The following is a 26,590-nucleotide window of genomic DNA, read 5'->3' as shown; positions in this document are numbered from 1 at the left end:
AAGATAAATGGGTCTAATAGAAATTTAGACACCGATCTGCTGTGCCAAAAAGTTTGAGATCATGGATTTTTATTGCTGTGGCAGAAATTTTACCTACATTCTGTTCCCTTGTGTAAAGATAAAACAAATTCCATTTCGTAGTCTCTCACATTCCTGCAACCCTCCCATCTCTTTCATCCTTCAGGTTCAGTCTGATCTTTTAGGAAAATGAGGCTTACAAAATCCCATTTTCCCTGTATACATGCATCTTTTCTTTTTCAAGAGTCTCCCACCAAACTATTATTCAAATGTATCAGTCAGGTCTACCCAGACTTAGAGTGGAGGTCTTAAAGACACCAGGGATTTGCAACAGGCATGAATACACTATGGCCTGGAAGCTCTATATGGGAAACATGGACTTTTTTTTGGCCTGCCAACAAAGAACTGTCAGAGCATTCTGTTTTCCTAAAGAGCAGGTTTGCAGCGGAGTAAATATATTCTTCCTATCAGCATATGTATAATTCAATTAAAAAGCTGATAACTCATAACACAAATATTCATTGGAAATGAGACTTAATTTGCTTCACTACCTAAGGAACTGCTTTGGTCTAGTTATACCTTAGTTTCTGTATCGTTTGATGGCTTTGCCACAGAAGGAATATACCACTGAATGTTAATTTCCTTATTTGAAGCACTTGCTGCCCTACTTTCTGTCTGCCTGTCTTCTTCTGCAATGACAGAAACTGGAGAAGCTATTCTCACTTGTGACACTTCTGATGTAATTTCAGTAACTTCAGGAGACACCTGAAACACAAAATAAAGGTTTAAATTATATTTGCTGTAGTGAAATGGGAAAAATCTGTTATAATCTAGTGTCTACTGGAATTGGCATGACTTTCATTCCTGCATAAATATATGATAATTTAGATAAATGAGTAGTTTTAAAAAGTGTCCTTTTTACCAAGTTAAGACTTTTCAAAGCTCACATGATGACACATTTCTAAAGGTAATACAAGGATCTGTGGGCTTAGAGACACCCACAGTCACAATGATTGTTGCCTTTGACTTAGAATCATTATGGCATTATGGCTTTTGCTCAAATCTATTATTTGGCATACTGATCATACAAAATATAGTGATGAAAAAGTAATTTGTCAGGTATACATATTGATAATTAAGATAATATTCTGAATGTTAGAATAATGCTTTATTTATGTTTACCTATCTGTTTTCTCAGCTGTGCAACTAACAAAGGATGACACCTGCTGAAAATTCAATCACTTAATTTGTGAGGATTTGTTGTATTTAATAAAATACATACGGAACTTTAGCAGGGCATTCTTCAAATAGCTACTGTTGGCTGTCATTTACCAGGGAATTAATGCAGGAATACTGTCAGCCAACATTCATTCATGAACAAAACCTTTTCTTAAAATGGTGAAATATTTGATTTAAAGGCCAAACAGTAATACACCATCTCTACTTTTTAAAGTATTTCACAGATCTGCAAAGAACGCCGGCCAAACAGTTGCATTTTCAGGGAATATGGAAGCTATTTGAAAAGATCCTTAATGTCTCCCTCATTGATTCCAAAATGTGGACACTGAAAACAGCTACCTGGGGAGTTAAATCTTTTCAAATTTTGAATGTTCATTACTGAAAAAAATGGAGAATTTTACCTACTTTCTCTACAGAAAATTCAGCTCATGACCACTACAGGGCAGTAAATCCAAGTGAGCAGAAGATGGATTTTTCACAATAACTTAATCTTACGCCATTAAGTCAGTTACCAATCCATGTCAAACTTTCACAGAAGTGAAGATAACGATGAATCCACACATGCTGAAGTCATGCATTCGAGCACATGGATGTGCCTTCAGTGGCCACAACCCATGGTAAGCCATGAGGTGTGCATGGAGGACCCACCCACTACAGCCCTCTTCTACATTCAGTAATGAATCACCCACTATCCTGCTAGCATGGACTGTGAACAAAACTAGGAGAAAATACCTATATGGACATGGGAAGAACCTAATTTATGCTGTGCCCCTGAAAAAGAGCTCTTAAAATTCCATTTTATGTTATATATTTCTCTCTAAAATGCGTGTTATGTTTGGTTTTTTTCACTGAACTTTTGGGTTTCTATTCATACTGAATCCTTTTGAAGAAGGACATTATAACTGCTATTCTCAAACTGGTGGGTTGCTGAATTACATATATAAATATTGTCTATTCAACTTTCTCAAAAGTCTGAAAACAACAAACTGTCTTAGTTAAGTATTTCCACTCCTACTTACTATCACGGAGCAGAATAAAAAACAAGCATGCAAAATGTAACAGGGCACAGAATTTTAATTATAAACTTAATGTAATTTGGATTCTTTGGTCAGCAGACCTGAAAAAACCTTCAAGAATCAAAAACAGAATACAGAGATAGATGTAAGCGAAACAACTTTGTACATAAAAATCATTCTTTCAAAAAGTGTATCTATTTGTACTGTTAAAACACACAGTAATAAGTTACAGTTCCATTTTTAAAATAACATCTATAACCTTCTGGATAGTTAAAGCTTCTAAAAATGTTGTGATAAAAATCAGTGAAGCTTAGAATTAAAAAAGTAAGAGCTTTATGCTTGTTAGCTGTCTACAACAGTGAAGTTAACATATGATTATGCAGCTTGCACCCGTCACGAACATGACAGTGAGCTCTGAAGCTTATTATTCTAGGACACTGTAATACTAATTATGTCAAAAAAAGAGCAGACAGAGTAAAATAATTTCTGATATATGATGGCTGTTATAAATGTCATGTAGTGTATATTTACAATTTATTCAGTGGCACAGTCAGCTCTTTGTTGGGAAATGAGTAATGATATGCTGTCCAACACTGAAGAAAGTTCACCAACTCTAGACAAGCTACTTTCACAGAAGTATTTTTAGTCATTTTTATAACATACCAAATTCTCCCTCCTCAAGGCTCCCCTGTCTCCATCTAATACTGAATATAATAGCTAAAAAATAAGTTACAGAGAATGATTTATTAATTTTTAGTATTAGGATAACTATTAATTTGAGAAGTGGGATCGAGAAATTTTGAAGGCAATTATTTTTACACTGGATCTTCAAAAACAAATTTCATTCAATGTTCAAAACATGTGCCATGGTCATTGTAGAGTCCAGAATTCTAATTCAAGATTTATCAGAGTAATATATTCTGAGTTGCCTACATTTGAAAGCTTAAATAGGCTGCTCGCAAGCCAGAGATCTAAAAAGGTTCATTTTCTAGCCAGCTGATAATCAGTGAAAAAAACTGGCATATAAGACCTTCAAGAAATTTTGAGGAAATATATCTTACATATTTTTTGAAAATCATGTTTTTATTATAGACTAAATTAACAATTTAGAGATTTGTACCTACAAATTGCAAAACTATCATCAGGACATTTTTGGTAGGAAACATGGAGATCTACAAGATTTAAAACCTGAGTAACAGACAGCTTTATTAACTAATAAAAAAAACCTTTTTAATTATCATTCTGCCTAATCTTCTAGGGTCTAAATACACTGGCTATGGGATGGAGATTATTTTTGCAGGAATGAATAATGCAAGCATATTTGCATTTGTTAATTATGTAATTCACTGCTTGCATAGGATTTTGGTTTTGTACTGATCCTCTGCATAAATAATTTCATTCTTCTATAGTGCTCCCAGAAATATCACCATTGGAACTACTGAGAATCTGAATTAAATACCAGTATAATATTTTTGAAACATTAGAAAGAACATCAGTACCTCTGAAGAACCAGCTGGACTACTGAGTGGCATTTCTACATCATGTAGTTCTTCTGGAAAATTCTCAAGACAACACATTGAATATTCAACCAAATTCTTTTCAAGAAAGGAATGCATTTCTGCTATGCGTAGAACAATTCCTGTGTCAGAAATCGAACTAAGGTGTCCATCTCTTGCAGAAAGTGATCCAGGTCCTGGGTTAGGGGCAGTTTTTAAAGAGATTTTTTTAAATTACATCATTGTTTGCCATTCAAATGTCAAGTTACTACAGCTAGTCTAGATTCATAAATTTTGAAAATATAATAAAATATGTAAATAGATTCAATGTCAAATAAAGGCATATTGTCCTCAAATATTACTAGCTTATGCTATTTGTATTTTTTCACCAGTGATCAGATAATGAAGCAAACACTGTCCAGACATTATCAAGTAGCATAAAATGGGAGGTGTAATTTTGAGGTGTAGGTATTTAAATTCAGACATGTAGCGCCAGTATGTTCACTAGATGCCTAAGCACTCACCAGAATAAACACATATTTATTCAATACGGTCAAAATAAGCTTCAAGAGCTCTTAAGACCCCAGTTTAGACAGCTGGGGGCTGATCAGCTGAGTTTGCCCCCTAGTTGCCATCACTGATAACTAAAGCTGAGATTTACATGCACGTTTTGACACCTACTTGTAGATACCTTACTGTCCTTACAGTTCTCTGGTGAGCCAGAATACTTTCATTTGGTGCTGCAAGGAGTAAACCCAGCCCAAGGAATTATTATTTTCAGAGTTGCTAGGTTTCTCTCTAAACAACACCTATATGTACAATGTAATACTGTTCTCACTGATTGGTTCATCACTTGTATATCCAAAAGCTGGCCATCACATGTAGGTGCATAGTATTAGGGCCTTGTAATTAATGGATTCTTACTCTGTTTGACAGGTCCTACCTATTACTGTGTTCTGTTTACAGTAAAATAACCCAAGCATGTACATCACATCTGGGGTTTCAGTCAAAACACTTTCAATAACGCTCAGCCTTCCCATTTACACTGCACTCAGGTTTCCAAAAGAGAACCTCAAACTGAACAGATTTATTTATGATGTAACTTAAGTTTGATCTATCTAGAACTAAAAATAAAAATAGACTATGAATTTTTTAGAAATGCTTCAGATGTAGTAATAACAAGTTTTGAGGGAGGCCTTCCTGGTATTGTGGAGGCTTATGAATAACTACAAAGAAAGGTAGTAGTATCTTAGTGCACTTGCAGCACTTGTAAATTGACATAAATCTTGATTTCCATGAAGACCTTTTCACATTTATACAATTTAAAGGAACTCAAAATGAGGCTAGTTCAGATGATGGCCTTTGAATCTAACACTGTTTGCCATCAAAAACAGTATCTCACCTATAGCAGTTTTCTAGAAGGAAATAAAAATACATACCAGATAGGTTTGTGTTATAAATTCTTTTTAAATGATTGTGGTAGCGAATTATGTGAACCCATGTTATTGTATCTTTCTTCTGGCCGGCCTTGCTGGCAGGACTTTCTGTTCCTTCACTTTCGCCCTGCTTGTCTTCTATGAGTTGCTTGTTTTCAGTAGAAGATGCTTCTGGACTTTCAGAGACAACATTGTATCCACCTGGAACTCCAATAAGAGTTCAAGAACACACATGAAGTGGTTGAAATTCAAAAGCTGTTTCTGCATTGTGTTGGAATTCACAAATCTGCAACTAGATGTACAACTTGTGAAACTGGTTATATTTTTCATACAACAAAAATTATTTCTATTCTGCTTAAAAATGAGTTGAAATAGTAAATAGCCTTAAAATTAGTTGCAAACTTTTCTCAGATCATGGGCAGGAACCTTACTGGTCCTTGCAAGATGTTCAAAAGGGGTAGAGAGCCAAGTGCATTCTCTCTGCATTTGAATACAAAACCACTATTTCTACATATTGTTCAATAGAAGATATTTAACAAATGGAAACAACACAAGGAGTCATCAGTCATAACTGTGGCAGTTGAAGTTCCCAATTATGTTGACCCAAACTCAGAAGAGTTAGGTACTCTGAAGTGTTCATTGTTAGTTTTAATAGTTTGTCCCTTTTAGATATTAAGCACATTTTCAATATACTTTTAACTGTGAAATAAAACAAAAGATAATCTTTTCTTTTATGCTGCTTGAAAGTTGCACTTATGCAGAAAGAGGAAAAAATTATCAGTACAGATATCGCTACATCACTGCTTATATTCAATACTGTTTTTCACTGTATTAGTACATGGCTCTCTCAAAAGCACAATTCTTGTGCTCTGTTTCTCACTCCAAACTGAATAAACGTAATGTTATAGTGATTCCTAACAGTAAATTTTCGGAAAATAATTATGAATCCTTCTACAAAATCTGAATGTCTTATTATTCCTGACATTTCATTGTCAATGCCAAAAGTTTAAATAGCCACATTGTCTTATAGATGAAAACTTAAATATGTGTTTAACTAAGAGATTTACAGAATATATTTAGCATGTTATGCTGATTGTTTACATTTCAATTTACATTTTTGTATTTTGGCCCATGATTGCTTTTCTCCATTTTCTATTCTTCTTTGTATTGACTAACAGAACTATCAGGAGAAACACCTGCTGCACTTGCTAAAAGAAAAAATGATCTGTAATTATAAGCAAATGGAGCTAGTACAAAACAATCTGATGGAAAGTCTTAGCCTACAACACTTGTTTTCATAAACCAATCAAAACACATATGTTTAAACACTGTACTGTAAGCAGACATGGCTCAGCTTTTCCAGCAGCTATTAAGCAGAGCAATTCAGTCTTTGTCAATCACTTGGGATAATTGAAATTAAGCCACTGAATCAAAATTTTATCACTAAATTAACGGTTTCTAGTTTAAAAATAAATATTAATATTTTGCCTTAGTGTTTATATAACATCTAGCAATCATTTTCTCAGAATTCCTAGTTTCACTGTTGGGGTTTTTTTTTTAGATCAAAAATTTCCATTCATTAACTCCTTTAGCTGAAAAATAAATGCAGAAGTTAGAAATAAACATGGCAAAGTTCTACCGAGCTAATGGAAGCATCTCTAAATAATAATCCATTGGACTGGAAAGACAGTGAAAATTTTATTATACTGACTTTGACTTTTAGAACACAGTACCCAGGCAGAAAACTTTGCAAGAGTTTCGGTTTGTTAGTTTTGGTGGGTTTTGTTGTTTGTGGCTTTGTTTTTGTTTTGTTGTCTGGGTTGGATTTTTTGGGGGATGATGCAGGGAAAGACAAGCTATTCAACACCAACATCTCTTTGCAAAATCAAGAGTAAAATTGAAAGTCTCCAAGGGAAAGCTAATATACCTAGAGAAAAAAATGAGTTATAAGTCAATATTTGGAAAAAACAAAACAAAACAAAACAAAACAAAACAAAACAAAACAAAACAAAACAAAACAGTGATGACTGATAGGGAGGCCAACATCTACTTTATATGTCTGGGGAAATCCTATAACAAAGGACCATCTGTTTTTCCAAACTGACAGCAGTATGTGAACTCTGTCTTTCTGAGCCACAGTATGCAAACAATGAATTTTTCTTAACATATTGCACACATGCACAGGCTGATATTTAAAAACCCATGAGGTCTCTACTTAATATTTTGTATTGCTATGCATGATGAGGCTTTTGCTTTTACTTTCCAAAACTGATTTATAATTTTTCATAAATTAAATTTAGATATTAAATATTATGAGATTACATGGCATATATAGCTTATTATTTATTTAATTTGCTGACACTACTAGGTATAAAGGAATACCAGATATGAAATCTCTGTATGAAGAAAAAAGATCCATAGAAGCAAATTCTGGGATTTTCTGTTGCACTTCATCCTTCATGCTCTGTTCTTTAACACTCTTCATTCCAATCAACAGCTGAGAAGCAAGGACAGCTTCGCTGACCTAAAAATAACATTTATTTTATTCGGGACTAGTCCACTACAAAATTTATATAGATTTTAAAATCTTTGAGTAACAAGATGAGGACAAAAAATTAATTATGAAACATACCATATTTTTTAAAGTTAGGAAAATATTTCTTTCTGACATTAAGGTACACATTATATTTAAATAAATCATTACTGCTGACAGCTTAATTACTACATAAGTGATTTCAAATCAGATATCCTCATCTGGATGCCACTGATGTCTGCCCACATGTCAAATACATGTGCATACATATCAGGTCATGTGCCCTTTTATTTGCACTGAATCAAAGTTGAGGCAAACAGAGTCAGATCTGTCCAAGAGAGATTAAATGCACTATTCAGACAGCATTCATTTTAATTTTATTTAAAAAGACCCATGCTAGAAATTTCAGGAAACCTTAATACTCTTGTTGTTTGCATTTCCTTGTTTGCTTTTGTAAGTAGAATAAGATGAAATTTAAAAAAAAAAAAAAAAAATCACCTCTTTAGAATATTGCACCAACCTGTGTAGCTGCTCTTATTGCAATCCAGGCTTTTACTTTGTAGGCTTCTGATTTCACAGCCTCCTCAGAAGACAGTTCTCCAGAAGAGGTCTAAAATTATACACCAGTTCATAATCAGGATTCTAAATATATTACAGTAAAATATATTCTAAACATAGAAAAAGTCCTCTGACTTATAAAGTAATTGTTTTATTTGTAAGTTGTAAAACTTGGCATTGACTGTAAATCCATGCATATTTGCTAAAAATGAAAAAATTATCCAGTGCACGCTAATTGGCTGCTTCTGGAAAAAGTTTTCTCAGAGCAGCTTATCCTACAGTCACTACTGTTTACAGTGCTGCTATCATATTTCATTTTTTGGAATCTTAATTACCTCTTTTCTCTAATGTTACACATTTTGCTTTCCATCTATGGGTTGTAGGAACTTTAATGTGGTTAAAGGCACTTGTATTTCTCATACTGTCATTCATATTTGTATGGAAAAATTGAAATCTGGTGAAGTTAGCATTTAAAAAACAGGTTTGAATGTTAAGGATATTTTGCAAGGTACAAATTCATTTATAATCAGAAATGAAAACACTGTTGGTTGTGTCTTCCTATTTCATACAGAAAAATATTTTAAATACTATCATTCAATGCAATAAACATGAGAGATAACATCAAACAAGATCAAATTCTATTATATGATTTCTTCGTGTGATTTTTCTAGGAGGACTTTTCAGTATCAGTATGATTTATAAGTCACTGCAAGTAATAATATGGCATGGTGCACAATATATATTTCCTGCTTTGAAGAGGCCGCTACCCAGACAATAGAAAACATACACTTGATTTGGAAGGCACCATCTTATCTGTCTGTGATACATCCTCATTATTTGTGGCAAAATACAAATATAATAGTGCTATTTCAAGGTATGCCCGCCTTATTAACCTGTAAGAAACAACACACAGAATAATCAATTTTGCCATCAAAGTAAGCATTACGATGATACAATCTGACTCCTGCACAAGACTAGCCAGATACTTCACCAAATAAATCGTTCATCCAGCCCCCATCATCTACCTTAAGTGTATCTTCTTTCAGAAAGCCATAGGATCCTATTTTAAAGTCATGTAAGTCTAAAACATCCCTCTGGTGTGCTTAACAAATAACACCCTCATTTAACAGTATATCAAATATAATTTGCATTATTTGAAACAAATATTCCATAAATAAATTGCAAATGGTTAGTAAGAAAGAATTACTCCCCTCAACCTGCTGAAAATTACTACACCTGGAGAATTTCTCCAATGTTTCTATTCCCTATAGGTTTATAACAGTTCTTTTATGCAGATTCTTCCTGGCTCTGCAGATTTCTCTGGATCTCACCTATGAATTAACTGCCCTAAGCATAGCAACAAACTCCTGCTCACACAGTTACTGTTCTGGACGGATTCATATTGCACAGAGTTGGTTGTTTATATAATACAATAAATTCCAGTTGTAGTACAATTTGTGTAAAGCAAAATACAAAAGACAGAATACAGTTAAAGACTGAGAAAACTGAGAAAATATCAAATTCAACACTTGGTTGGCAACAATTTAGTTAAATTTCTAGTCTTGCTAACAAAAAAGGATGTGAGACATCAAGAAACAACTAATTAAACAACCCCGCAGATATCACAGGGCTTGCATAAATGTGATCAGGATGTTAAGTTCTCTAAAACAAGAAAGCCATGGTCCATTGATGTCACTGTACATTCTTTTAGAAAGATGGTAGCAAATTAAATAAGAGTGTAGCAAATTAAACTTGTAAAACTTCTCCACAGTCCATTTCTGCACCATCTTCCATCATGCTGACTGCTTGTTGAGGTTTATTACTATGCTACTGCTTCCACATTCAGAGTTCTGGTTCATTAACTTAAGTAACAGAATACCCAAACAAGCAAGGTAAATTGCTGCCTTTACACTGTCTCTAACTAGACATGGCACATTATTCATTTAGACTGGTCAAGAAACAAAAAATCTAAAGTCCAGTGTATCAGAGCTGCTTGACAGAATTTATTGGCTGTCTTGGCTCAGCTCTTCAGGCATCTTCTAGGCTGATAACTAATGCCAAAGTCACTGTCCTGATATCTGTTACAAACACATTTCCTACACTCCTTCTGCCTCTGCTCTTCTGACTATTTCTGGCTGCTAACCTTTTCAAGCTGGATTTCTGTTATCTGGAAGGGGGCAGACCACAGCTCATCTTCTGAAATATGAATAAACCTCCTGTTTAATTGATAGCTCTGTTCCCAGTGTTGACAGATAGGGTACAAATTTGGAAATAGAACAGAAAGCTGTAACTTCTGTGTTTAAAAATGCTTTTAAATGTTCTTATGATTTGTTTTAAATAAGAGAATAAATATCCACTAGCTCTTCTCTGTTGAAATAAAATTCTCTAAGATCCTCCATAACAGAGATATCAGAACAAATCTAAAAAAAATGTTTACAAATTATATTCATGTATGATTTAAATTCTTTTCAAAGTTAAATAGTTAGATTCTTACTCATATTTTTGATCATGTTTCTGGCTGAGGTTAATAGCTTCCAACAGGGTTTCAACAGCTTGAGATGACTTGTTATTGCCTGTTTCAGTTATCTGGCGTTCTACCTTACCTTAGAAAGAAATACAGAAAGTAGGTTTTCAAGATGTTATTAATTTTTCTTCTGTAAGACTCACCCAATCTGTTTTTCCCTCCAGAAAAGTCAAACAACATAGTACATTATCTGTTCTCCTCCTGATAAGCAAGATCTTTACCAATTTGTTTAAAAGGTAATGCACAATGCTTGTATAACAACTCTCTTCATAGAGTAGCTAAAATAACCAAACTTGGGACTCATAATGAGCCCTAACATTTCCTGATCCCAACTAGCAGAGTATTGTATGCAGAGGAGTTAATGTGCAGGCACAGGCCTGTGCTGTGCTGTGCTGCACACACAGTGTGGCACTCAGGCCCATGTTGTGCTGGGCACATCCCACAGAATAAACGCAGCCAGATCGCTGTAACAGAAGAGCCTCTTGGCAGCATCTTCTCAGTACCTTTCTGTAAAAGTGTAGCAAGAGGTTCTTATGTGAACATGCTTTTTGTTTGACAGTAGAAATGATGAATAACATTGTTTTCTCTCAAGAATAGCTACAAGACCAAAAAGAAACAACTTTTCCACAGAAGGGATGTGCATGTTGTGCTACAGCCTGATTGGAAGCATGTTCAATACTGCACAGTTTGGAGTTCTCAGCCTCTGCAGTAAGAGAAAATTATTTACACTATCTCATTTTTCTTTGATAGTGTTAACTCAAAAACATGGCATTGTAAGACATACATTACAGAGTCTTCAATGTCTTTCTGGCTGGGATCCTCACAAATCAACACCTCCTGTTGCAAAACATAATGTTCTTAATCTTGTTGGCCACACCCTCTGATTCCTGATAACATACAGATGAAAGTAGTTCTAATGCAGTTTTTAAATTATTTGCAGAATAATGCATCCTGATCTACTGTGGTGAGATACTAAACACAGGAGGGAGATCTTCATCTAGACAGTGAGAAATATCCAAACCTATTCTAGTTTTACAGTAAAATGTCTCCATTTCAAAAGACACCATGCATAACATTGCCCAGGATGGCACTCCGGATGTACTAACAGGGGTTTATTTACCTATCTGAAAAAGAAGTTCAGCTTCCATATCTAATTTTTTTGTTGCAGCTGCTCTGCAAAGTTTCAATGCTGATTCTAAATGCCTGAGAGCATGTAGCCATTGCAAGTGATCTCCTCTTGCAGCTGTAGAAGCCACTTTTTCAGCTAGTATGCGTCCTAAAGAAAAAAACCAAAACAGTTCCTTGTAAATTATTTAGTAGACAACCAATTTATACAAAAAATAAGCAAATTCCTATGAACAAATGCTGCTACATATTTACTGTTACAATCCAATTCCCAAGAGTTCAAGTGATTGATGGATATAAATACAAAACTATAATGTTGTTTCACTGTTGTATGATGCCATTAAGGTTTACTTAGACCATTCAAGAGAAACCCAAGCTACACCAATCAACCCATTTACAAAATATGAGTGAAAATTAACTAAAATTTTAAAATAATAATGAGTTGTTTTTCTTACCAATTTTCATTTTGACTTGAGCTAGCAAATTAATATGTGGCAGGTAGATATTCTTTGTAGGTAAGACCAGGCAAGTCAATGTACTGTCTTCTATTTGCCGTTCAATGGGTTCACCACAAACAAAAATCTATGAAAGGAGAATCCTCAGTAAAATCAAGTTACAGACAGCATATTAAATAGCAGTTTGAAAAAGTAAATTAGGTATTGCAAAACCCTGGAATGCAAGTGTCTTGTAAAAGAACACTGGAAAAGGATTTGATAGGCCTGAACTCCTTTACTTCAGTGTGTACTTGTCTTGCAGAAGAGTCTTTTGATACAAATAAACAATTTTAATGAACTCTTGATTGAATTTATTAATGTTAGGCTTTGGTTTTTAAAAGAAAACTCCCTCAAATCAGTCTTTAAGAAATAGATCTCACAAGTAACCACAGCCCTGGAAAGAAACTCATTTCTACAAAGAAATCTGACATCCAGTAAAGGCCAGAAAAGAAAAAGAAATTAGCATGTATGGACCAGTCAAACCTTTCATTCATGGAGATAAGACAATGGGGAGACACTGTAAAGTGTCAATTCACTTGAAGGCTAGCAAGTCACACAGCTGGAAGTTTGAGTCTGAAGAGATACATATGATTCTTTATTACTTAGGGAAATAAATATTTCAGTGGATTAAAGTTCAGTTTTAGAAACTATGAGGAAAGAATTTGATCTAAAAACTTTTCTCTGTAACCTATACTAAGTTCAGGGAGAAATGCCTATCTGTTTTTGGATCCCAAAAAGGTAAATGGTTTAGTGTTCTCACAAAGTTCATATCTTTAGATTTATTTTTTTAATTACCTATTTAAATTTTTACATTGAAATTATTTCTTCATGCCAATTGTAACAATCCATCAACCTAAAATATCATTCTACTTTATATAGATTGTTCTGATTCAAATTATTCTAAGACACAAAGCCAAGTTCTTGGATGCTTAAGAGTTAGGAATTTAATGAGATCGACATTCTCCCTGAGGTGTTGAGTATGAATATGACCCTCATTGCAAATGGGAAAAGTGAGTGTTCTGCGTCTCTTTAGAAGTCAAACTACCTATTTCATTTTTCACATCTGGATGTGCATTTTGCAGCTATTCAATATTTTTAAATTCTGTGAAAATACCACACTACATAGGTGAGCATGCATGATGAGTATGGATAAAGTTTGCTAAGATGAACTACTTCTTTATACTATTCTAACATAGTTAAAACTGGAGTGATCAGTTACTAAGAATAGCCCTTCTGAATAAATTGATGAAACAGCTCCCAGGATAAATAATTAAGGCTATTGGAAGGATTTGGAAATGCACCAACATGTACTCACTGCTTTAATGGTAAGCTCATGTGCCAAAACAAGCAAGTTTAATGGTTCCACTGCAGAAGAGCAATGTTCTGTATCCTCTACTATTTGCAGTGGCAGTATGTCTGCCAGCAGAAGCATGCTCTTCACAAGAGTCAAAGAAGCCGGCAGAGAAATAAATGTATCCTCTTGGAGTAAACCGATGATATTCTGTTTGGACACAGACAACAGAAGCCGAAGTAGTTACTATCTTCCTGTCTATTTATGAGGACAAAGCACGCAAAGTGAAAAAAAATCTGTTTCAGAGGCACTATTTCAAGCTTATTTAACACTGCTATCAGCTGTTCTGACTACACAAAAGAAAATGCATCAAAGAAAAGCAAACAGTTTCTCCTTTATGCTCAAACCTGCAAAAGAAGTTTTATGTCTGCCACAGGACGTTTTTCTTGCAGGTCAAGAATAGCAGCTTGCACCATCATTTCAGCCTGAGTCTCAATATCACCAAAGGCTTCTGCCTCTAATATTACTTCTTTTATCATGCTTCTGCGCTCAGCCACATCGTTTCCTAAAAGAAGAGAATATATGAATAGTAAAAATACAATAGAAAATACTTTATTGTGTGTTCTACCATTCTTAAGTAATTTCTACACTAAAAAGTCACAGAAAATATATTACAAATTCCACACTCCACATGGACCATTTCATCAGTTTTGTGTCAAATTCACTTTTAAAAGAAAGAAAAACCACTTAGTTTCTAAACTGCACCAGGTTTAAGTTCATCTAAATGCACGCTTTTTATGCAAGCCACCCACAAAAATATTAAGATATTTTAGATCTGTTCTACGTATTCAAAAATCTGATTTTAGTTAAAATTCCAAAACAGTATGGCCTTCAGAGCAATTATCTAGAAGTGATTACATAAGAGTTTGGCTACAGACTTAGACTGATTTTGATACTTAAGTGAGCATCAGAGTTCATAGAACTAAGGAATGAAAAACATTTTATTCATAACCAAACTTCAACAAATGTATTTTGCAATCTCTCTCTTAAATCTTTAAAAAAATAATCTGGAACATTTTTAGAAGTTATGTAGGGATATTTCATTTACTGGAAGTAAAAAAAGTGAAAAATATTTTGAGACTTTTAAAACCAGAGGTACTCAGCAACAGCGCTTTTTAAAACAGCCATACCTTCTTAATTACACTAGAACATTTGAAACTTTTAGACACAATTATCAAAAGATAATGACCATTAAATTAAAATTAATGTAATACTTCCTGTTTTCATGCTCTAGGAGAGAATTTACTCATAAATATATTTTCCTTATTGGGTTGGACGAATTTAATACAAATAATAGTTCCATGATAATACAGCCCCAGAATTAACATTAATATTTTTTAATTATGAATAAGAATTCTGCCTGTATAGGCCCATTATAATCCCAAAATCTAAACCAAGAAAGAGCAGTACCTTTCATATCACCAACACCCTGTATCTGTGTCATAAGTGCAGTCACTAACATTGCTCGACACCTCAGCCACAAACGTACGTTCATGTGCTCTTGTGCTGTGACACTGGGAGGCAGTTGAACACCTTCAGTGTTGGAGTCCTAGTGAGTTCCAAAAGCAAGAAAAATGTTACTTTCTGAGTAACATATTTTACTACAAACAAGGGAACAGGGCAGCATCAGTCTAAAATAAATTAAATTAATACAAATATTTAACAAATAATAAAAGCATCCTAAACAGAAGTTTATTTGAAGGGTAGATACATATTTTTAATAACAGGAGGACATTTATTACCTACATTTTAATATATATATAAATAATTTAAACCATTTTGAATATTAAACCACTTTTTAGGTGAGACTCCATAAGTATATCTATATACTATATTTTTCATGACGAATAATTCTAAGAGTTTGGATTTTATTCCACTCAAACAGGAACATTACACAAAATTCTAAGGCACATAAAAGTCTAATTGTAGAGCAGGATCAGTATCAATTTCTAGTACCTCAATAATGACTATAAAGAAATTTTTATGTTTTGATTTCTAGTTTTTTGTGTTTCTGGTGTTTAGAAACAAGTATTAGCATAATGTAATACTACAAGTGTTTGTGAGAATTCTCAGCTCAACTCCTTGTGCTATCTTCATTTATTCTTAAAAATTCTACAGTCCATGTTCTACAATTTGTTTCACCAAGCAATCTACTGCAATCAATTGCAATGGACAATGCACCACCTGCACTTTACTTATACAAAAAATCATCATGACTGACTTGCACTGATGCAAATGAGAAAAAAAATGCTGATAGCTCAGGTACTGGCTACAGGACTGTCCTACAACAGACAGAAAATAATTACATTGCATACAAGAAAGTCCAGTCTCAATAGACATTACAAAATCTCACTGCTCAATTGCTCTGTCCATGTGAGTCAATTTGACTCACTGTGCACTCAAGAGTGACTGTGTGGTGTGTGACCAACAGGTTTTCCAAAGCAGAGGTCAGAATCCCTATGTGTTGGACAACAGAAGTCAGCTGAAATCTTGCTCCGTGTGGAATAGCAATTAGGTGAAATGGTCCATCTGGCTCTTTGAAAGAGAATTCAGTTTTCAATCAGAAAATCTAAAGTACCTTAACTGAATAATACAAAATTTTCAACTGATAGCTATTGTTTGCACTTCCTTTTTGTTTGGGGGGGTTTTAAATAAAAGAAGATTTTCAGTGCTGCCATTTGAGAGTATAGAAATAAAAACTGTAATTCCTAACCTCATACAAATTATAGTGATTACAGACACATTGAGTACACCTTAGGCAAGCAGGTATCGGAAGTATGTCAAAGATCATTTTCTCCCTGGATTAATGGTAACTACATAATACAAATGACTGCTATGTTCTAATATTATGAAAATCACTCAACACTTAATACAAGACAGATTCGTATACAAAGAAAGATCAGTATAAAACAAATATCCACACATACCAAACACTCCCTTTCATCCTTTTCTTCGTGAAAATGTGTCACATCCATGCTAAAAACTTTTGCATCTTGGAGAAGTCGAATTGCAGAGAAAGCCAAAGCAACACTGTGGTATAGAGCAATATTATTTTAAAATACTATTTATATTCGCTACTTTATGATTTTATTAAAATAGATACTTCATTTTTTACTGTGTCACAGATGTAAATCAGCAGTTATCAATTTTTGCTTCAGTCAAACAAGATTGTGCTCAGACTATTTTCTGAATTTGTAGGCACTACATTATGAAAGTGACAAAACATCAGTAAAAATTCTGCCAATAACAGACATAACTCAATAGTATTTCACTGTTAGGGTGGTCATGCATTGGAATTGGTTGCCCAGGGAGGTGGTGGAGTCACCATCCCTGAAGGAGTTTAAGAAGCATCCGGATCTGGATGATACAATTTAGTGGTTTAGGGGTCACAGTGGTGGTGCTGGGTTCATGGTTGGACTTGATGAGCTTAAGGTGTCTTCTAACCCTGATAATTCTATTGTTCTATGAACAGCATATAAGCTAAGATATATCATATTCTGTTGGAGCAATCAAAACAGAACTCCATTATAACTTCCAGTCACACACAGAACCATAGAATCATTTTGGCTGGCAATGACATTTTAGAACATCAAGTCCAATCTTTAGATCTAGTCAAATCACTAGATCAAGACCAATCTGTCTCCACTGATAAGTTCTTAGAAATTAGAAGATGTAAAAATACTGAAAATTACAAGATATATAAGGGGAGTTCTATGTCATCCACAACCAAGGTTAATACTTTCCTCCTTAAAACTTTCTGGGCTATACATTAATCCTTCTGTTAAATCCACATGGTCCAATACTCACAGGATCTTAGTAAACACCATCAAGGTGATGAGGCAAAACCTCATCAGTAAGAAATCACATGTCATTGCATCTACTGTACCCCACACCCCATACCCTAAATTCTTTTCTAGAGTTCACTTTGAACAGAACCTAGAAAGATACCCACACCATTAGGACTGGAGAAGCATTCAACCCTGTGTGTCAAAAAACAATGGGCTTGGATCTCAAAATATTGTCAGGTTTCTTAAAATATTAACTACTGGGGTTTTTGCTGTCTTTATAAGCACTCAGATACACTCAGATAATGTTCAATTTTCATTACATGTACAAAAATGTGTAGCTATAGCAGCAGACTTTGTAAAGACAATTATTTTCATGATATGAAGACATCTGCAAAGCCATCATAGACAGAAGATCTTTTTCATAATAAGAATTGTTGTCCAGAGAACACACTACTCAAAATATTCTGAGAATTGCCAAAATCAATGTCTCTTTGTATTGGTTTTTCCCAATTGTACATTTTCCTTTATGTCTGTAAATCTTTACTTCTTACATCTCTAAAACATTTTTGAGTTTGGTTTTGGGGGTTGGTTGTTTGTTTGTTTTTACAACTCTACATGTTATCTGCCCACAGAAACATTTTTCTAATAATACTAAACTACCAGTGAGTATCCCTAGCTCACCACTTAAAAGGTTTTTCAGCAGGTTAATTGTTAAAAATGTATAACCAAAGTTCTTATCTATGCTGGTTTTTTACACAGAGAGACTCTCTTTACATAGAGACTGGCTGTCATGAAGCACATAAAAAAAAAAAAAGAAAATAGAAAAGCATTATTAACACCTTAACATCCTTTTTACACTGCCAGGACAATGTAAAGAGCTTTTAATGCAAGACAGATTCAGGGTCTGTGAATTTACTGCTTTTGAGATGTTCTAGACTGATGGTTGCAAAGGCAAAGATCTTGCACAAAGTCAGGACAAGAGCTGCACTACTTCTAAGTTACTCACATTATTCTGTCAATATATGTATAACCACAGGATGGATAACCTCCTGTTAAGATAAGAGAGCAGTTAAAAGTCTTCCTGTCATTTCTGATTCTATCCTCCTTACTGTTTTTGTGATGCAGACCTGGATGGATTACACCAATTCAGCACAAACAGACCCCAAAGTAACAATGAGAACCAAACCTTTCACAATTCAATTCTCATGAATCTCCTTCATCATCCCTTTACCTTAGATTTATTCAACAAAATGAAAACAGAATACATCAATGTTGAATTTGATGGTAAGTTTCTCTCTAGCAACAGAAAACGTGAAACAGAACTTGCTTATAAAAGCAAATAGAAAATAAGGATAAGGCAATGATGTACCCCGACTGTTTCTCTTTTTTTGAGAGTTCTCCCCTGAAACCAGGTATCAAAGTTAAAATTACAGGAAAATCTGACTTTTCTTAAAACATCACTTGAGATGCTATGAGGTTCACATATCTCAAATACATTGGAGAAGGTACAGCACCCAAGAGTATATGCAGGCTACTAACAAATATTAACCTAATTTCCTCAGCACCACTGCCTCCAGCTAACTGCTCTTGTCAACATTTAGCAATACTGAAAATGAGGTTATTTTTACCTACATGCTTACATATAAATTTCTAAAGCAAAATAAAGACCACAAGCCCAACGATTCATAAATGTCTTGTTCTAAGTTACAATTTATTCACACAAGTAGACAAGCACATATTTGCATAATTAGAAAGCTCACATTTAGAGGACAGACACCATGTAAGTACTCTCCTTGAGATCAGTGGGATTAGTCCTATACATAAACTTATTCTGAAGCATATATATTTTGCAAGACAGAAGCTTGTAATGCAGAAGCTTCCCTTGATGAAATTTTTGTGACCCTCTTCTGCTGTCAACAAGAGTGATGTGCCTATATACTTCCCTTGACAAAATACACATCCTTTTATCAGCTGAATCAGAAAGTGACAAGATGATCAAAATAGGAAAGTACAGATGACTATAACAATTTCACCACTAGGTCATCTCGCCAAAGGAAAAAAAAAAGATGAATTTCTGTAATATCATGCAAAGTTTGGTTTCTAGACTGGCAGGCAGGAAACATTCCGCTGTCTGAAGAAATGCTTCATTTGTATCTGAGGCAGACATATCAGCAGTTTCCATGGCAGTGCAATAAAACTGCAAACTAGGTTAAAAAAACCCCAAACCTTTACTTTGTTTTTTGATGGCTTTTTTCCTGATACTGACCACTATCAATATATAAGACCCACTAAACAAAAACTCCTCAAAAATTTGAGAGTCACAAAAAACGATCCATAAAATGCTTGACATCCACTGAAATCCTTGATATCCTAGAAAAAGTTTCTTCAATCTGAGACAAGTTATAATCCAAGAGAGAAACTAGTCTCTAGGATATAAAGTGCATGGCAAAATGAAGGGTCCTGCATTGAAATGTCTTAAATATACTGGAATCAGTTTAGCAGGGTGAGAAAGTTTGGGACAGAACTCTACTAATGCAGTTTTTACCAAGCCTAGTATCAAGCTAAGATTACACACACGATATTTCATAAGTGTGCATAGTGCTCCTTGGTTACTAGTATAGTGACTTTATAAAATTCAGGACACCTAAGTATGATGAGGTGACTGTCATTGACTGGTTGATTACTCCTTGACAATTTATAGTAAATTAATCTAAATCAAACGGCACTGAAATAGATTTATATTTCATGATTAGAAATGTCCGCAAATAACCTACAAGTTCTTACTTCACATCTTCACTAATGACATTACTGCTAAATTATTACAGTCCTAATATCTGAATTTTTGGGAAACTGCTATCTTTTAAAATAACATAAACAAAACCTGGGTGAAAGACTATGCTGCAGACTGTTACTGTTTTCAATTCAGTAGTCTATACAGCACTGTAAAGCTCCTGTCCTTGTCAATTTTACTTTTTTTTTATTGCTGTACCATAACAATGCAAAAGAAATTTTTCTATTTTAAAGGTTTTGATTTGGAGGGGTTTTTATTCATCTAAGAGAGCTGAGAGAAGGAAGATGGTTTGTTTTATCACAGAATAAACCATTTTTTGTTAATTGTATAAAAAATCCCATTGAGACTGATTTATCTATTGGCCTGATGAACCACCCACCACTTCATCAGCAATCTTCACCACTATTCCAACAATAAAGAAATGGTTAGTTCTTTTTTTTGATGCTTACTGTGATATAAGATTTATTGTAGCAATTCTGGTGTGTTTAGTTAGATTAGACCTAATAAGCATTACAAATACTGATTACATTATACCAAATCTCAATCTAGTCTGGCAAGTGGTGGTGCTACACCTGTGTACGCTGCATCTGTAGTTGGCAATTTGTACCCTCAAAGATTTTTCCTTCTAATAAAATATTAGATAGAAAGAGCTTCACCCTGATAAAATTATGTACTGTTAAGCTATCATCCTTCTTATACAAATTAATGTAAAATTACAGGTATGCTAAACAGAAGAATCATCCTAGCTAAAAGACCAAAACAATGTTTGGAATTTAACATCTACAAAGAGTTAATAAATTTCTGTATGTCCAATATATTCCAAGAATATTAAAATTGTGACTTCATTAAATTCTCCAGGAGAAATCAGAATCTCAAGAAAAATATCACAGAATTTGGGCATTTTAATTTGGAGAAAATATTAGGCAGATATATACCGATTTATAGAGATAATACAACAGTATTTCAGACACTATCGTTAACAATATAATTAATGCTGCCAAAATCTATTCCAATATGTTAATGTTTACTTCAGTGTGTTTTAATCACGTTTTAATCACAAATGTCAAAGATAAAATTTTGACATTTTAATTTGAAACCAGTAAGTACATCAGGAGGAAATGTTCTTTTAGGACAGTAACACAGGGCATTCTAGAACAAAGTAGAATTCAGTAGTTCAGAGATAACATTAGTGCTCTGTTGTACACTTTGAAATTATAAGAAAACACATTATCTAACATATCCAGACTTTACCAAAAACCATGAAGATTGCAACTTTTTCTTTGTTTTTATACAACACTTTGTCACAAGAACATCCCACAGAGAAATCATGGGCCAATAACTGATCATCTTTTAAAAGGCAAAATAAAGCAATAATAAAAAAATCAAATTACTATGTATCTTACATTTCTAAATACACTAATATGGTTTTTACAGATGACTACTAAGATTTACAATATTGATGTAGTAATAAAGAGATTTTTTTTTTTAATGATTGGTGGTCAAGGCTGTGCAAGATAAGGTTGTTTATAGTATTACTTACCTGAGAGCTGCTTGATGCCTTTGCTGAGAAATAGAAGCAAGCTCAAGTTTTGCCTCAATAAGAGCCTCTAAATCTTCCACAGAATAGCAAGATATGTCCCCATCATATTTTTCCTGTATGTCCTGTACAAGATAGCTAAGACTTTCTTCAGCTTCTGTCAATAAAATCCCCTAGAGAAGAACACAGGGTTGTATGATTTCAAAAAATAAAGAAATAAACATTTTTCTTTAGAAGTATTTTTTTCTGTTATAGCCTACTATCACCACATCTTAAAATAAATAAACTTAAATGCAATATGCCTTTTCTATAAATGGGGTGGGGAGGTGGGTATGTGTATGAAATTTTGCTTTTCTCAGGTTTACAGAATCGTGTTGAAAGCAGCAACAACTGTACCTGTACTATTGCCATGTACGCTTAACTACGTATTTTAAGGCTTAGCAATGTTACTCACTAACTTCCCATTCTTTTTCTAATGGCTGTACTTGATAATTTTATACTATACTTCTAGCTATGCTTAATAATTTTAAACAATAAATACAATATTAAAAACAACATTAAAGATGTTGAAAGAAGTATTACAATCTTTATCAGCTATTCTTTGACATTCTTGTGTACAGTATGTATCCTGAAAGTTCAGCTATAATTTACAGTCTTTCTGATCAACAAAGCTGTAAGAAACTGTGAAAAACACATCTAAAAAGAAGTTAATTTTAAATTAAATTTCATTTGTGGAGCTTTCAGCAGAATTAAATATTAATTTAAAGGTTTTGTATCACCCAATACATTATTTTGATCAAAATTCAGAGCTCCACTTTAAAAAAAACACGAATCCCCCCCCCAAAAAAACCTCCAAAAGAATAGAGTAGTTAAAAAAAACCAAAAGAGTAAGAAATATATTATCCCTCTTAAATGAGCTCTATTCAATTTAAATGAACATTTCTATTTTAGTTATTTTCAAGATGCTATTTTCAAGTTATACTAAAACTTTCAAGTTTCTAGTGTATGACCTATACCAATTGCCATACAAAATCATCTTCCATTCTCCAGATGTACTTTTTGCATTACTTTCCTTGTGACATTGGCCAGAAGTAGATACTTCCAAAGTGGAAGACCTCTCTGAATGAAGAACAGGTCAGCCCTTAATTCTGGTCTTTTAGTGATGTGAAACTGCCAATCGTAAGGTTTACAATTAAACAAAACAAAATCCCCTTCAAACAAAGAAGCTAATAAGCTGTGGTATGTTTTCTTCAAAATAAAGTACCAGAAAGAGCAACATAAAAAAATTAAGATATTTCACATAAGAGAATGATAGAGAATGTTTTTTATTTGTATAGCATACTGACCCCTCAAAGAGTCTCTGACATTCTACAGGTGATGCCCTCTGAAAGGAGATTATTTTATCTTGAAATCCCATTCAGTCTGCACCCTTTATGCTGAAATAGTCATACTGAGGTCTGATTGTGGAAATATTTCCCATCATTTGAAAAATGGAACACCAAAAATGAAAAATGATTGCACCAAATAGTCAACACTTAATGTCCAGCTAGTAAGACAGCAGTCAGATTAGAAACAAAAGTTCCTATTCTCCTTTCTCATACCATCCTCTCATCATAATTTCTGTTGCATTGAAGGCATTAGCAATGTTTTTGATCAATCTGCAGTTTCTTAATCCTTTTCCCCTAAAAATCAAAATTACCTTTAGCATGGCCATATTTAATTCATCTTTACAGTCAACAAGATGCACTATTGTGTCTCTTTGTTCCTGTTGTCTTGAATTCTGATCAGCATCAACTGTCAAATACATTGCAGATAAAATTTCAGATAACAAATGCAGAACCCAAGCATTCTCAGTAATTTTAAAAACACAGACCTTTTCTCTCTACTTACAACTGGCACATTTAACATCAAAATAAGTAATAATGGAACTAAGTAATAATAATAATAATAATAATACCTTAAAAAATCTTAATTCTCATTTCAATAATGATTGAAGTTATTCAGCAATGTTTAAAATGAATATTGTTCAGAAAATGACATATTAATTCATATGCAGCTAAAAGTGGAAAAACCATGCTCGAAACAATAAAAATAAACTTTTCCACTATCCTTATAATTACCTTTTACATTTGATGCTGCAGCTCTGTTTGGCTCTGGAAAGCTGTTGTTGTCAACAGAATATACTTTTTTTTCAACTTTTTCAGGTATATTATTTATTGTGGCAGAAAGACAAATTATGAGATGCATTTTGGCTAAGGTTATTTTATTCATAATTTGTTGGTTGCACAGTGGCACCACTGTTAAAGACAGACTCCAATTAAATATATCTTCCAGTACCTACAAAAAAGTTAACAATTTGGACTATTTGAAATTGCACATTTTACATTTTTCTTGTTCAAGACATATTCTGCTGCTATTAATAATGACACATATCAATAATTAGCATGAATAATATTAGTAATACTCTCAGTTATTATGAATGAGTTGCTCTTTTTCCTCCCAAACTTCACCCCTTAGCAGCACTTGCTACAGCCTCAGAGATCTGTTTTCCAGCAGAAGGTGCATCTATGAAGTTATAGCTATTATCACTGCAAGTTCTATTTTTCTGCATTGTAGGTAAATCTGTAGTTCAAAAAATCCAACTCAAAGAAAAGTCTGTTGTTAGGAAAGGAAAAAAATCTTGTATCAGACAATTCTAGCATATTTCATAGAATCTTTTTGTTATTCATTACAGCATCATTGTTTTATCATGAGTTTAATATTCATGAGTTTAATATTCTCACTTTAGATTAATAAATTTAGAAGTTGAAAGTCTACACAGATTGGCAAGATCATGAGACCAGTAACAGTGCCACATATACTGTGAAGTGTTCAAATCAAAAGCTCAAGATAATGCACAACTTCAAAATAAATCAGGAGCTAGTGAGATCAAAAGCTGTCAAGATACACTTCTCATTTCTGTCCTGTAATATCAACTGTTGTAGGAGACACACAAGCTTGCTGTAAACAAAACAGAGAAAAGTGGAGGGGAAAAGGCAGGGGGTTTAATTTCTGAATTTGTTTTAATGTTTTAACTTTCTCACATTCTGCTAGTATTTACCCCTACTAGCTCAATGGATCTGTGAGAAGGTTAATAAAAGGAAATTATTAAAACTGAAAAACACAGAAGAAGTTATTGATGAATAGGATATTTTAAATAAAATGAGAAAATGACTGTTTAGACACTGGTTTATAGAGTCACCATTTTAACTTTTTTTTCCCCAGGAATTGACTTCAACCCCCATCTGAACTAGGACAAATCTATGAAGACAACTCTGACTGATAGAAATTAAAACATTAAAAGACTGACACTCTCAATATTTTAGCAGGATAAACACCCGACCTTCCATATCACAACAAAGCCTGAATAATCCCACTAGTGTGTTTTGCACAGAAAAGCCACAAATTTGTACATATTAGATCTCCCATCTGAAAATCAGTGAAAGTGGTAGTTGCCCTTCCCTTGAGAGGTCAGTCATAAAATTTAAAATTCTGGAAACAGTAATCCATTGAGAAGAATACGTTTTCTATTTACTGAAGTTTTTAATAATAACAAGGATATTTTCTGAACTGGAGAATTCCTACCTTAAGACAGCTAAATAAATATTTATGTATAGCATAAAATGTTTAACTCTTTCAGATTTTTTTTACCTGCAAATTTGTAACAGTCATGAGAGATTTTGAGGAATCAAATTTCTGTAAGGCCTGTAAAATGGACAAAACCAAAAAAAAGTAATGTGTTACAACATGAGTATAAAATCAATGAGTTAAGAGAGGTGGGAGGAGGGAAATTTCCCTTCAAATCAGCTCATTAAACTCAATTTTCTCTGCTTCACTCTCTGCAACACAGGGTAAAGAAAGCAAACATAAAGTTTGTCCAGTGCTTGATGATTTTGGTGAAGAAATTTTTCCTACAGTTCAAGCTGAATTTCACCTGGTGTTCTGTCCAGATGTCTAGTGCTGACACACATACTTTGTCATGTCACCCACCCAAAAGCACCACTTAGGTAAGGGAGACCTTGATTACATTCATTTGGGATTAAGTGATCAGATTATTTTCATATGTGCTTGGAAAACAAGGAAAGGGTGGTTATGGGAGAGGCTTACCCAAAAACCTGATCTGCCTGTACCGGCACTTATCTGTGCTCACAGATAAGACAAAAGTCCAGGTCAGTTGTTAACAGCTTCCAACCCTTTTAGCACATTAGTGACCAGATATAGGGAAAATCAAACTGACCTGGGGTGATGTGACAGCCAAGGCTCTGTGGGCAGCAATAGCTCTTCCTGCCCAGCATCTCCTGAGAGTGTCCCCACCCTCCCCAGGGCCCAGGACCCCATGTCAGCCCCAAGGGGCTATCAACCCCTGCCCCAGCAATGCCACAACAGGGACAGTCTCCAGCCGCCCGCAGCCCTGTCCTAGCACAGACTCCCCAAGCTGTGCCCAGCCAGACCCCGTGGCCCTTTGCTGTCACCCTGGGCCGTGTATGAGCTCGGTTCCCCGTCCCATGCCTGACCTTGATCCCCACACAGCCTCAGCCTGTGAGGTGCCACAGGCCAGGGCTGCTCCAGCTGCCCCTCAGCTGTCCTGCTCCTGGCTAGAGCAGTGGGAACTTGGCCAATTACAGGGCAAGAACTTTGTCCATAC

General features: G+C 34.3%; 1 protein-coding gene across 1 annotated transcript in view; it reads right to left on the bottom strand.

The window, feature by feature from the left end:
• Window positions 1-26,590, bottom strand: part of CFAP54 (cilia and flagella associated protein 54) — a 102,878-nt gene that overhangs the window by 5,895 nt on the left and 70,393 nt on the right. Inside the window, exons 49-65 of the mRNA XM_069003915.1 lie at window positions 25,597-25,650; window positions 24,027-24,243; window positions 23,606-23,700; window positions 21,910-22,079; window positions 16,718-16,820; window positions 15,201-15,339; window positions 14,138-14,295; window positions 13,755-13,940; window positions 12,401-12,527; window positions 11,941-12,096; window positions 10,791-10,899; window positions 9,084-9,189; window positions 8,259-8,348; window positions 7,588-7,729; window positions 5,209-5,412; window positions 3,773-3,966; window positions 598-783 (exon numbers count right to left, since the gene is read on the bottom strand). Of these exons, the coding sequence (XP_068860016.1) occupies window positions 598-783; window positions 3,773-3,966; window positions 5,209-5,412; window positions 7,588-7,729; window positions 8,259-8,348; window positions 9,084-9,189; window positions 10,791-10,899; window positions 11,941-12,096; window positions 12,401-12,527; window positions 13,755-13,940; window positions 14,138-14,295; window positions 15,201-15,339; window positions 16,718-16,820; window positions 21,910-22,079; window positions 23,606-23,700; window positions 24,027-24,243; window positions 25,597-25,650 (2,436 nt within the window). The remainder of the gene's footprint in view (window positions 1-597; window positions 784-3,772; window positions 3,967-5,208; window positions 5,413-7,587; window positions 7,730-8,258; window positions 8,349-9,083; window positions 9,190-10,790; window positions 10,900-11,940; window positions 12,097-12,400; window positions 12,528-13,754; window positions 13,941-14,137; window positions 14,296-15,200; window positions 15,340-16,717; window positions 16,821-21,909; window positions 22,080-23,605; window positions 23,701-24,026; window positions 24,244-25,596; window positions 25,651-26,590) is intronic.

This window comes from Aphelocoma coerulescens, chromosome 1A (assembly GCF_041296385.1).
Source record: "Aphelocoma coerulescens isolate FSJ_1873_10779 chromosome 1A, UR_Acoe_1.0, whole genome shotgun sequence".
Lineage (NCBI taxonomy): Eukaryota > Metazoa > Chordata > Aves > Passeriformes > Corvidae > Aphelocoma > Aphelocoma coerulescens.
Note: the sequence above shows the minus strand (reverse complement) of the source record. Positions and strands in the feature narration are given on the sequence as shown.